Below are 12,079 nucleotides of genomic sequence, written 5' to 3'. Positions count from 1 at the left end.
ACCTTCTCCCTCTCATACCTGTAAGGATCCCTCATTCAGTCCAGGGACCTCAGGATATTGTTAGAACTCATCCCTCCCTGAGTGAGCTAGAAAGAGCCCCCACTCCACACAGCAAGACTAGCTCCCTCGGAGGAGCAACAACCCCTCGGGGGCTCTGGAATGATTCCCAAGCCTGCCAGAAATCAGCTGGAAGCCAAAACTGACCTTCGGAAAGAATCAAGTCTTGAATGACTAACAGCCCCAGATCCTGCTCCTCGTTCCTTCCTCAGGAAAAGCACACAACCTTGCCAAGTCCCTGCCCCTCTCTCAGGCGGCAGGCACCACCTCAGACTCATCAGGGGGAGGGAGGAAGCTGGTAGGAAACTCATTGCAACAGGGCCCCAGCGCTATAAAAACTCTGGTAAGCATAGACCTTTACACAAGCCTGTCTCTGTGAGTGTGAAGGCCTGCCTGGAGTCTCACAGCCCCACCTACCAGACCACACCCTTCCCTCTTCACCCTGTGTCTCCTATAGTCTACTGAAATCTTGATCTCCATCTCGGCCAGCCTGAACGATGCCTCCCAACCTCACCGGCTACTACTGCTTTGTCTCACAGAAGAACATGGAGGACTACCTGCAAGCACTAAGTAATGGCCTTACCCCTCTCGGACCCCTTTCACTACCCTTTTCCCTCTCCCTTCCTGCCTCTCCATCTCGTTGAGAAGGGGGAATGCTGGGGTTGGACTGTGTGGAGAGTCTCGGGAGCTGACACCTGAGTTAGGATCCATCTCTAGCCAGGGGCACTGCTAGGAGGGAGTAAATCCACAGTGCAGACCCAGATGAGGGAAAGCTCACAGCCGCAAGGTGCCGCTGCAGGTGGGGGAGCCCTTGGCTGGCTGGTTAAGAGGATCTGTGCTAAGAGATAACTCCCACAGACATCAACATGGCTTTGCGGAAGATAGCGTTGCTGCTCAAGCCAGACAAGGAGATTGACCATCAGGGCAACCACATGACAGTGAAGACCCTCAGCACCTTCCGCAACTACGTTGTAGAATTCGAAGTGGGAGTTGAGTTTGAGGAGGACCTAAGTGTGGTGGATGGACGAAAATGCCAGGTACCTTTCCTCAAGTTCGTGGGAGGGGATGCAGATGAGCAGGTAGGTGTCTCTTAACAACAGGGGACAAAATAAAAGCATCGGGAAGAAATGACCACCTAACTCCTGGTGCCCTCCCCTCTTCCCTCGCCTTCTCTTATCACCAGCCAAAAGGACAAAAAGAGGGTCAATCTCAGGCTATTGAGCAAACATTTGCTTACCCTGTAGCTATTAACCCTGTTGGTCACCACAGAGGCTCTTTTCCCTTCGCCTCTGTAACCCCACTCACCTGCATTTCTTTCTGCTTCTTACATGTTCCTTGTGTTCTCCTTTGCAGACTCTAGTTCCCCTATTAATTTCTTAAACTGGAATTTTTCCCCAGTATTTTGTTCTTGACTTCCTCTTGTCTGTACACCAGCCATGAGCCCAATTGTATACACCCACGCTTTCAGCTACCATCTCTAGGCTGCCCTTGACAGTACTGTCCAGCCAGAGCTACTTCCTGAGCTCCAGGGTAAAGTTTTCAACTGCCTGCAAAATGCTTGCCCCAAGGTCAAACCCACAGTCATTATCTTCCTACCCAAACCTATTCCTGCTTTTTGTATTTACTGTCTCCATTAATGGTAATAACCAGCAGAACCAGAAACCTGGGAGCCGAGGTCAATATCTCATGTCTCCTTACTTCTATGCTTCCAACACATGGGCACATGCACACACACTCACGTGCATGCACGCGTGTGAGCACACGCACACGCGCACGCATGCATGCATGAATGAGTATACCATATCTAACTGGTCAAGAAGTCATTATAACTTTTCTGTATTGCCCAGTATATTAGCCACTAGCCATATATAGCTACTGAACACTTGAAAGGTAACTAATCCAATATGTAACTAGTCTGTAGTAAGTGTAAAATATACACTAGATTTTTTAAGGCAATACAAGAAAAAAGAATGTAAGACATCTCAGAAATTTATATAGTGGTTACATGCTGAAATTATAATATTTTGGACAACTTAAGTTAAATCAAATATCTTATTAAAATTAATTTAACCAGTTGCTTTTTACTTTTCTAAGGTGGCTGCTAGAAATCATTCAATTATATACATGGCTTGCAGTGAAGACCCACTATGTTTTTACTGAACGTCGCTGCTCCACGTGGCTCTCGTCTGTTCTTTCCGAGCCTTTCTCACCATCACCATCTTCATTCAGGCCTTCGTTTCTCACTTGGTGCCCAAAATGAGCCTTCAGACTTAACTTTTCTCTAATCCACCCTGCATAGTGTAGCCACAAGGATCTATCGTGTAAAAGTGAGCACATCACTCCCGGACTTAAACCTTTTCAGTGACAATCTACTACACTCAAGATAAGGTCCCTGTGCTTCACAGGGCACACAGGGTCTTTCCCACATACACACTAGGTTAGGGTCCCTCAGAATTATTTGCTCTTCTTCCTTACCTCTATGCTGTTTCTTTCCTTGCTAGAAATTTCCCATTATCTACAATCCGATTAACTCCTCCCTTCTGTGAACACTGGCTCTTCTCACTCCCATCCCCCACAGTCTTGCCCAGTGTCATAGATATCTATTTACTGTTCTGTGTGATCAAGATTCTGAGCTCCTTGTTTCGCAGGACCTATTCTGTGTGAGGCCTCAATAAATATTGATTGCAATGGCCAGGCCTGCCCAGTTCTGGGTCAGGGGGCTTGATTCTTCATTCTCGGGAACACTTCAGCTGTTCTTGAAACTGAGAAACAGGAGGAAAGAGATTTCCTGGTGAGACTCCCAAACAATCTCTCTTCTTTCCCAGAGGCTCCTCCAAAAGTATTCAGAGGATAAAGTCTCTGTTCTTGGTCGCTCACTCCCCGGTCTCACCCCAGTTATCCTGCTCCATCCCTGCTCTGCCCCACTGTAGACAAACTGTGGGTCCCCCTCAGCAGCCTTTAGGAGTAGGGGAGGGGAGTCCTGCTAAATCAGAGCAGCTTTCTCACTCAGAATGAAGCAGCTGGAGCAAGACAGTGTGGTGTGAAAGGGGACAGCCAAGCCAAAATGAGCTGGGTGCATTTTGGGGATCCTGCCCCCCAGTCTCCCTTTACTCTTGCCTTCCCTTTAGACCATAGTCACCTGGGAGGAGGAGCAGCTGGTCTGTGTGCAAAAAGGAGAGGTGCCCAACCGAGGCTGGAAGCACTGGCTGGAGGGAGAGAACTTGTACCTGGTAAGCTGGGTGAGAGTTGGGTAAGAGGACCCAAGTGAGCACGTTTGGAAGAGGGCCTCCAGCTAGGATTCACTCCTTTGCCCAAATCAGATAAGTCTACTACTCTACCGCCTGCCCCATCTCCAAGGAAGGCAACCAAGGAAGGGAAACAAAAGCACAAGGAGGAGTGGAAAGAGGAAGAAATAGAGTGGCTACGGTGGGTCCTGGCTAGAAGTCAAGTGAATGTCCATAAATCATAACTGGAGAGATGGAGACTCCGCCATTTCACATTCCCTGACCTGGCTACCTTCCTTCCTCTGGGGTGAAAAGTTGAGGGTCTGGAACAATGATACAATTCCCCATATATCAAATGCTCTAGTCGATGTTTCCTAAAGGCGTAAATGGAAGTCAGGGACCTTATGAAAGGAGCTCCAGCTGGCAAGAACCTTCTTTCTCCTCATCGTTCCTACTCTATCCCCAGGAACTGACTGCGAGGGATGCAGTCTGTGAGCAAGTCTTCAGGAAAGTCAAGTAGCCAGAGAGGAACTGAGGGCTGCTCCAGATGGCGCCGGTCCCCAGACTCTGCTTGCTTGTGCCCCTTCAAACCCAGATTGTCCCAGATCAGCAGTTCCTTTCTCAGTCCACTTAACCTCCCTCTGGGTCTCTCCTGAATGTACCCCATGTTAATCTATAACTTACAGCCCCCAAGGCCAAAGTTCTTTCTTTATCACACTCCACTGCCCAGTAGTGACCACATATCCAGTTCAAGGTCTGGCCTCCAACATAAAAGAAACAGCAGAGGGGAAAAGGCCCTTGAGAATAACCAGTCTCGACTCTCTTTAGTTCATTCGGCCTCTCATTTTCCATCTAAGAAAAAACTAAGCTTTGAGTATTTGAGAGTTAATGAAAATTCTATCCTGGCGGACCTTTTGGAAAACTGTGACTGGGGTTCAAGAATTTAAACAGGAGCTACTGGGAGAGTTTTTTGTCCATTTCCTTGTCTTTTTTCTAGAGAAAGCCTCAAATACTCAACAGAACTAGGCCCAAGGCACAGCCCCACCCACACAGAGTTCAGCTTGCCAACCTCCGAATGCATCCTGGCTATCTTAAACTTTCATTCACATGTTGGGGAAGAAGTAGGGGACTGGGGACTGGGGAGAATGGGAAGCTTTTAAATAGTGGCCTGGCCTCCATATCTGCTTTGAGAAGGACAGGCAGCAAGAAGACCAGAAAAGGGAAGCCAATGGCGGATACGAGGTCAAGGGCTAGAAAGATGAGCGCCATGGGGGTGTGAAGGCAACAGTGGGGAGAACACCAACGGGCCTGGCTATAGGGACCCTCTGCTTAAAGGCCAGCAAGGCTGGGGACAAAGGATAAAAGGGAGAACTGAGGACAAAGGCCTCTCCCTTAGGGTCCCGAATCACTGCCCTGGAAAAACCGCCCAGAAGGATAAGGCCTGCTCCCGGTCAGGTCAGAGCCAGCTCTTCCCTCTGGCACCTCCCTACCTCCAGCGGCCTCGGTTCTTTCAGAATAAAAGTCCTGTGGCACAAGAGGACTCAGTGTGGGGTGGGGATGGAGCCTGCGTGGGGTAGGGAGCGGGGATTGCTGGAAAGTCCCTGGCCTGTGCTCATTAGATGAACACTCCCACCCCCTCTTTCTGTAATAGCTAGGCCCCCTACACATTCAGGACAGTCACTGGTTCTTTGGCCAAGAAGAACTAAGCTCGCAACTCTGCCCCTACCACACACCCTGGAATGTATTGGGAAAGAACAGGAAAAGAACTCAGAGTGGAACTGAATAGCTTACTCCCTACCCAGCCTCTCTGCAAATGACCCCAGCAGATTGTGAGTAGGAAGTCGTCCTCTCAGCAAAGCTGCCCAGGAGAAGCTCTGAGGGTTGGGTCCTACTTGTCCCTTTCCAAGGTACAGAGAAGCTGAAGGACAGTGCTCCATGTGTATTCACACATTGCCTAAGTCAGCAGGTGAACACAGTGTCTTAGACACTCTGAGTTCGCAGTGCATGTCTAAGCCTCTCTCCACAAGACTGTCCTCTGTGTCATTCATGTCAGTTCAATGCCCCTCACTGGAGTCTTACCAGAGGCCCTGATCCAAAAGCTTGGAAGTCTCCATGGTGACTGTCAGGCCCAAGTGAAAGCAGCCTCGATTTCCCAAAACTCCTGTGGACATGAGCATCCACACCACCCACACTACAGGAGCATCCGCACCACACCACCCCTCCAGGAGCCAGAGTCCAGCAAGAGGCCCGAAGACCCCCAAAGGAACACAAGCAACCAGAGGAAAAGGACTAAGTAAGCAGCTTCAGAAGCATCTGCAAGGGAGTGGGAGCCTGGAAGAGACTGTGCAGAGGCATCTGCAAGAGACTGTGAAGAGCTCTGGCTGCTGTTTCCCCTGTGGGCAGCAGGGGGCGCTGCTCACCGCAGTGGGAGCCAGAGATCCAAGTTCCTTCCTCCCTCCTCTGCCACCTTCTGGGATATTCCACTCCCCACTAGACACACATACACACGCACGCACGCACCCATGCACCCACGCATGCATGCATGCACGCACACCAATTCCCAACCTGCAGACTCACCCTGACAAGACCCGTACCTTCATTTAAATCAGGCTGTTCCACTCATCCTCGGATGGCAATGACGGTGAACAAATGAGTGAAGAAGAAAAGGGAGAAAGCAATAGCCAGAGACGGCTGGGTGGGTCCCAAGGTGGTTTTCACCACAGTCTTTCCAGGGGCACACAAAGCTGTGGGTCTCAGGACTGACTTTGATTTATTTGACCAGAGTCTTAGACCCCAGGGAGACGATCAGGAATTCAAGATGTTTATTCCCATGTGAGATAGAATAACTTCACCCTTCTAAGCCAGCCCCATGCCAGGCCCAGATAGCACTGCCTGGTTACCAACAACCTTCTAGCCTAAACGCCAAGTGATCCTTGAGATCAATCCAGGTCCCTCTGCTCAGAAGAAACTGGCCAACAGGAGGACAGGACCAGGTGTGTGCCCTCTGAAGCAGAGGCCCACGTGCTGCCCAAGGACTCGGGCTCCACGTTCTGGGAGGGGGTCCAAGAGGAGGCAGGAGTGGCAAAGTATATCCGTGTAACCCTCCCCGCTGTCCCCCTCTCTCCTCATCCCACGTGCCCAGACTTGTGTGGTATAAAGGTCAGGCAGAAGCAGGAAATCGCTCAGTCCTAAAGCACAAAGGCCATCCTAGCCAGAAGCCATTGCAAGCCCCAGGATCCCAAGAGAGAGCACAGGCCTGTCTGCGTTGGTCCATTTTCCCCACCCAAATTTTATCTCTTAAGAGACAAAAATCCCATCTGGTCTTGGCTTAAATACCCAAAAGTCAGTAAGAGGACTGCATCCCTGATGTGGCTGAGGGTGAAGACGAGGGTGGGGGCTGCCCCAGGCTATGGCCTGCTCCTCCCCTCCCACCCCTTCCTCAGGCTGTCCCTCCTCCGAAGCTCTAAGCTTGCTGCTCCTGCCCAGCCCAGGGACCACTTCCCATACCACCACCCCCCCTCCAAGCTCTCTGGGACGTCTCTCCCAACTTCCCCTCACCATAACTCCCTCAACCATAACAGCATCCATGCCATCAACGTCCTCAGCCACTGACCTGGAGCCACCCCAGGGCTGTGTCATGATTATGGACAGTTGAGGACGGGGGAGAACTTGCAGGTACAGCAGGAAATGAAAGATTAATGTGAAAGGGTGAGGGGGCCCAATGAGCAAATCAAGAGGTTCTGTACAGGTTTCTGATGTAGCTGACCTGGGTTTCCATGGGGAACAGAAAGAAACAAAGATGGTAGCCAAGGCCTCTGAGGCCCAGGTGTAAGCAGTGGCCCTGCCCGGCCAGAGGCCAGAACCAGCACCCACCAGGCCCTCCTTCTCTTCCCTTGGATCTTAGTCAACGGAATGGTTCTAGGCCAGCTCTATGGGCACTTGGACTCCACACTGAATATCAACCCTCACCAGAGGCCATTTAGGTTCCAGGGACATGAAATGGAGCTGACCTTCCGCAATTACCCTTTCAGCAAAAACAAGGGGACCTCTGTTTTCTCAAAGACTTCCTGATCCAATGTCTGTCAAGGAGTGAGCCTCCTGCCTCCCCACACCCACACCCACACCCAGTGCCAAGTCTCACTTCCCATTGCCCTCACTTTTGTCCTGGCCACTAGGAAGAGGGGCAACCCTAAGAGCCTTCATTCAGTCCCCAGTGGGCAGTGCCCAAGCCGAGGGTCATTGGCATAGCCAGGACATTGAGTTCATGGATAAACCACTTGCCTCAGACGCTCTAGATCAGTGTCCTCTAACCCCCTGGACCACAGCAGGAGGTGAGCAGCCAGCGAGCCCGCGAAACTTCATCTGGATTTGTGGCCGCTCCCCAGCGCTAGCATCACCACCTCAGCTCCACCTTAGATCATCAGGCATCAGATTCTCATAGGAACACCAGTCCTTGGTTCCAAAAAGGTTGGAGACTGCTGCTCCAGATGAACCTAAAATGGCACCCATAGTTGAGAGGAAGTGTTACGTAGTGGTCAGGTGAGCAGGCTCTGATATGTAACTTCCACCTCTTACTAACAGTGTAAGAAGATACGAGCCACTAACCTTGAGTAAACAAGCAACATTTGGTGGTCATACACGGCAATAACAAGGTACTTCCTTCCTTCTAGGAATTTTGTGAAATCACTCAGCATAGCACTTAGAGTACAGTAAGCACTGATAAAGTTTAGCTGTTGTTATTATTATTTTTATTACCTCCTACTTCTTAACTTGATGATTGAAATTCTCTTAACTGGAAGGAAAGCCTTGTATTTTACAGTTAAGGATAAGGCATCACTGTCCATGTTCCTGAGGTCACATGGTGGCTTATACTTATACCAAAGTGTAGGTGACTGGTACCAGAGATTTAGAGACAAGATAGCCCTCACCTTGGCTGTCCAGGCAGGTAAAACATCTGGGGGTAACGGGGATGACAGGGAACTGTTGCTTCCCCCCAGGGCTCCAGGACCAGAATCTCTCATTGTATCCCGCAGCCTCCTCCTTGCCAAGAAGGCAAGTGCTCTGTCCCAGCATCTGGAAGGCTGCTTTTGCTTCTCCCAGCCAGGCTACGTTGCAAAGCAACAGCCACCCTTGCCTTCCCACCAGCAAGAGAAGGCTTCAGTGCAGGGGAGACAGCTGCCCAACCCCAGCACCACTGCAGAGTCAGTGGTACACAGAGCCATCAGGCTCCACCCCCCACCCCCGGAGTCCCTCTTGGGCTCCTCCCCCATAGAGCACACTGAAGCTACCCCGTTCAAGGGGCTGGACCCCTATGGCAGGGGGGTTCAGGCCCCTGGTTCCTCCAGTCACCAGCTGCAGGTGCAGCCACTTTCCCTTGACCCCTCCTGGCTCCTTCCCTTTTTTCACCATGGATGCCCAAACCAGCCAGCACCCTCAGCCCTGCCCTGGGGTTTTTCCCATGTTTTCTTCCTGCCCCTGATCCCCTGCAGCATGTCCCCTGTCATCTTTCTACCCTAACGAACCTCCAGTGATCCCTCTGTTTGTGCCTCAGTTTGGGCCTCGCCGGCCCACCCTCCTCGGCAGACAAGCCAAGACGTCTTGCTGGAGGGTCAACTCGAGTGCCAACTGCACAGTTTTCCTTCCACATGAAGTGCGTGGCCCTCATGAGTCCGTCTTGTACCCATCTCTTCTACGATCGGCGTGTGGGGAGATGGACGTGTATTGTTGGTGTGGCCTTTCCAGCCATCGTTCTGGAAGAGTGCCGAGAGCCAGCACTTTCCATGTAACAATAGCCATGGGTATTTGCCGACCTAGGCAGGCAGGCAAGGCAGCTAAGAGCACTGTTTGAGGAGTCACTATGGCTGCCTCACTGTGTGATCCTGAGCAAATTATTTCTTTCTGTGTGACTTTGTTTTCTCACAGGACCGGTCTGGTCAGCCTTGATGTCCGTGACTGACCAACTAGCTTGCCCTTCACGCTTCCTGCGCATTCTTCTCTCTTTTCTGGCTGTTTTCAGAAAATCCTGGCACTCCATCCATGACCCAACTGTAAGGACACTATTTTCATCCTTAATAGAACTAAAGCCTATCCTGTCAGGTCCCCAGTGGAGGGAGAGCCCCAACATGGGAAGGGGCAGCGAGCTCACACCTCCCCACTTCTCCAGGTGCCCCCCCAACCCGCCCCCTGCCACTCACCACCTCATTCTCCTCCCCACCCCATTCTCCTCCCACCTTTTCCTTCTTTCCCAATGGCACAGATGAAACAAGGGCACACCGTTTAAGTACCGGTTTGTTAAAGTCTTGGAGAAAACAAAGGGAACTAAAACAGAGAGTAACATACAAGTCCATGGTCTGAGGTACAAACGCAGCCTCACCCATAAACTCCTCACGTGGAAGGCAGGGATGGCACAGCATCCGGCGAAACTGCCTCGCTGTTAGCAAGCAAGGCACATACACAGTATGTTTAAAGAGTCCTTTACTGAAGGACTTGACTTCAGGCTTGACAGTCCACACAAAGCCCCCAGGGTGGTGCATTTGGAACTGGAACCTCCAGCCTCCGAACTAGCCTTTTGGACAACCTGCTGGTGTGGGACCACAATTCTAGATTCTAAGGACTCACAGGATAGCTACCCTCTCCCAGTCTGGAAGGGGTGTTATGTCTGGGGCTTCTCCTTCCTGCCCATCCCCTCTCCTTTTCAATCGCCTCTTGGTTTTTTTAACCCTTTCCTATCCTTTCAAAGTCCCACTTCCTCTTGTGGTTGGTCCCCTCTAGGTCATTTTTTGATCTGTGCAGCCCTGATCCTTGATAGGGACGGGTGAAGGGACCCTTCAGATCTTAAGGTAGAGGAGGAGAGGGCCAGAGTCCTCGAAGGCACTGTGGCTTCAGGTTAGTGCATCTGAAATTAGGTAAGCCCAAATAACATCATGCTAACTGATCTGTATTTATCATACTAAAATAATATGTCTATTTTTGCGATAGCCATTCTCCAGGATGGCCCCAGTGATTCCTGCTTCCTGGCACTCCCATCCATGTGTCATCCCCCTACCATGTTGTATCAGGGTTGGTCCTGACAGCAGGACGTCAATTTTAGCAGTAGAATATGGCAGAAGTGATACTATGTCACTTTCAAGGCTAGGTTACAAAAGACACTTTGGATTTTCTGTACAGTGTTGTGCCTATAGCTAAAACACTCTATTGTAAACTTAAAGTTTTGTTAAGAGTGTAGATCTCACATTAAGTATTCTTATCACAATAAAATAAAAATATTTTCAAAAAGACATTTTGGCCTCAGCCTTGCTCTTTCTACCTTAGATTACTCTGGAGAAAGCCAGCTGCCATGTCACCAGGACACTCAAGTTTCCTATGAAGAGGGTCATGTGTCAAGGAATTGAGGCCTCCTGCTCACAGTCGCGTGAGTGAGCCATCTTGGAAGCAGACCCTTCAGCCCCAGTTAGACCTTCAGCTGACGGAAGCCCTGACTGACACCTTGATTGAAGCCTTCTGAAAGACCCTGAGCCAAAATCACCCATCTCAGCTGCTTCTAGATTCCCAACCCTCAGAAACTATGTAAAATAATACATTTGTTGTTATAAACTCCTGGGCATGCAGGTGACCTATTACACAACAGATAACTAACACATATTCTAAACCTTGAATGTCATCACAAATGACCCTCATCCTACCCTTAAGTTTTGCCAAGTTGGCAAAAGGATGAGCAGTGGGTGACTTAGGGCAGTAAAAACCTGACCAGCCACAAAACTGTGTGGCTGGACACTCAGTGTCATAGACCCTTCCGTCCCAGCCCTAAGCCCAGGCACAAGCTGAGCACCCAGCACCTGGGGCCACATCTAAGCATCTGCCCCTCTGGAATTCTAAAGTCCAGAGATAGGCAGGTGTCCCCTTTCTTTCCTCTTTAAGGTCAAATGGAGGTGGAAGGAAAACCTCCCTAGTCTGCCCGCTCCACACCGGGTTTTTCTCATGTGGGACAGCAGGTGGCAGCACCAACAGGCATTTCAAAGACAAAAACAAAAAAAACCAAACTCAAATGTGTTCATGCATTTCCTGCACTCATACCCATGTACTTCCTCTGCTTTCTCTCCATCCCCCACAAACACAGTTTTGAAGACTTTCCCCTCTCCCTGCTTCTGCCCTTTGCCCCTGCTCAGTTAATGAGAAATAAAATTCAATGGACCCAAAAGCAGGCTCAGAAGGTGTGAGAACTAGAGATGAGGGGGAGAGTTGAGACAGCAGGACATCAATTTGTCTTCAGACATAAGCTTCCCAAGGTTAAAAGGATCCTGCCTGACCTAAGCTTATAACCAAGGACCAAAAGTTCTTCCTCTTTAATCACACAGGTTAAATATGCTACGGGAGCCAAGGTCCGGCACCATCTTCAGGGTCCACGACCTCATCCTGTTAATCTTGTCTGACTTAGAAGGGGCCACCTGGTCACGATTATTATTTTAAACAATTTATTATTATTAAAGTAATTTAATAACATTCAGAAATTTTACTAAACAAAGAAACATTTCTTAAATTGCCCATGGCCCTATACTTCAACACAGTCACAGTTATTTTATATCGTTTTGATGTTTTCTATTTCTGTAAATAGTGTACTTACAGTTTTGTAGCTCATTTCCTTTATTTCCTTTATTCAGTCCTCTTACCTATATTTAGGGACCCACAAATAGAGCAGATGTGGCCTTGGCTCTTTCGGGGCTCACATTTAGCAAAGTGAAAAGGGAGCAAAATAGATGATTGAAGAGCTAGAAATAACCAGCTGTCCAAGCCTACCTGAA

The 12,079-nt window shown here is 49.8% G+C and overlaps 1 protein-coding gene across 3 annotated transcripts; it reads left to right on the top strand.

Annotated features, from left to right (window-relative positions):
- The first annotated feature begins 102 nt into the window (after positions 1 to 102).
- RBP5 (retinol binding protein 5) lies at positions 103 to 11,726 on the top strand. Of its 3 annotated transcripts, none has more exons than XM_039874244.1 (5): positions 103 to 400; positions 547 to 627; positions 916 to 1,094; positions 3,186 to 3,287; positions 10,593 to 11,726. In XM_039874244.1, exons 2-5 carry the CDS (start codon positions 555 to 557, stop codon positions 10,698 to 10,700), a joined length of 462 nt encoding a protein of 153 aa, XP_039730178.1. In that variant the 5' UTR covers positions 103 to 400; positions 547 to 554; the 3' UTR covers positions 10,701 to 11,726. The 3 variants fall into 3 exon arrangements, with proteins under 3 accessions (XP_039730178.1, XP_039730177.1, XP_039730179.1); XM_039874243.1 differs by having other exon boundaries at positions 204 to 400; positions 515 to 627; positions 10,593 to 11,723; XM_039874245.1 differs by lacking the exons at positions 103 to 400; positions 10,593 to 11,726 and adding an exon at positions 3,748 to 4,248 and having other exon boundaries at positions 409 to 627.
- The last annotated feature ends 353 nt before the right edge of the window (positions 11,727 to 12,079 follow it).

The sequence above is a fragment of the Pteropus medius genome, unplaced genomic scaffold, assembly GCF_902729225.1.
Source record: "Pteropus medius unplaced genomic scaffold, Ma_sr-lr_union100, whole genome shotgun sequence".
NCBI classification, from domain to species: domain Eukaryota; kingdom Metazoa; phylum Chordata; class Mammalia; order Chiroptera; family Pteropodidae; genus Pteropus; species Pteropus medius.
The sequence above is the reverse complement of the archived record's forward strand: the minus strand, read 5'-3'. Positions and strand labels throughout refer to the sequence as shown.

What these genes read in the sequence shown, in the direction of transcription:
- RBP5 (XM_039874244.1), top strand. Translation starts at nt 555, where the DNA reads ATGCCTCCCAACCTCACCGGCTACTACTGCTTTGTCTCACAGAAGAAC. An exon ending in GGACTACCTGCAAGCACTAA is followed by an intron (nt 628 to 915) that starts GTAATGGCCTTA and finishes TAACTCCCACAG; the next exon opens with ACATCAACATGGCTTTGCGG. An exon ending in AGGGAGAGAACTTGTACCTG is followed by an intron (nt 3,288 to 10,592) that starts GTAAGCTGGGTG and finishes TTTCTACCTTAG; the next exon opens with ATTACTCTGGAGAAAGCCAG.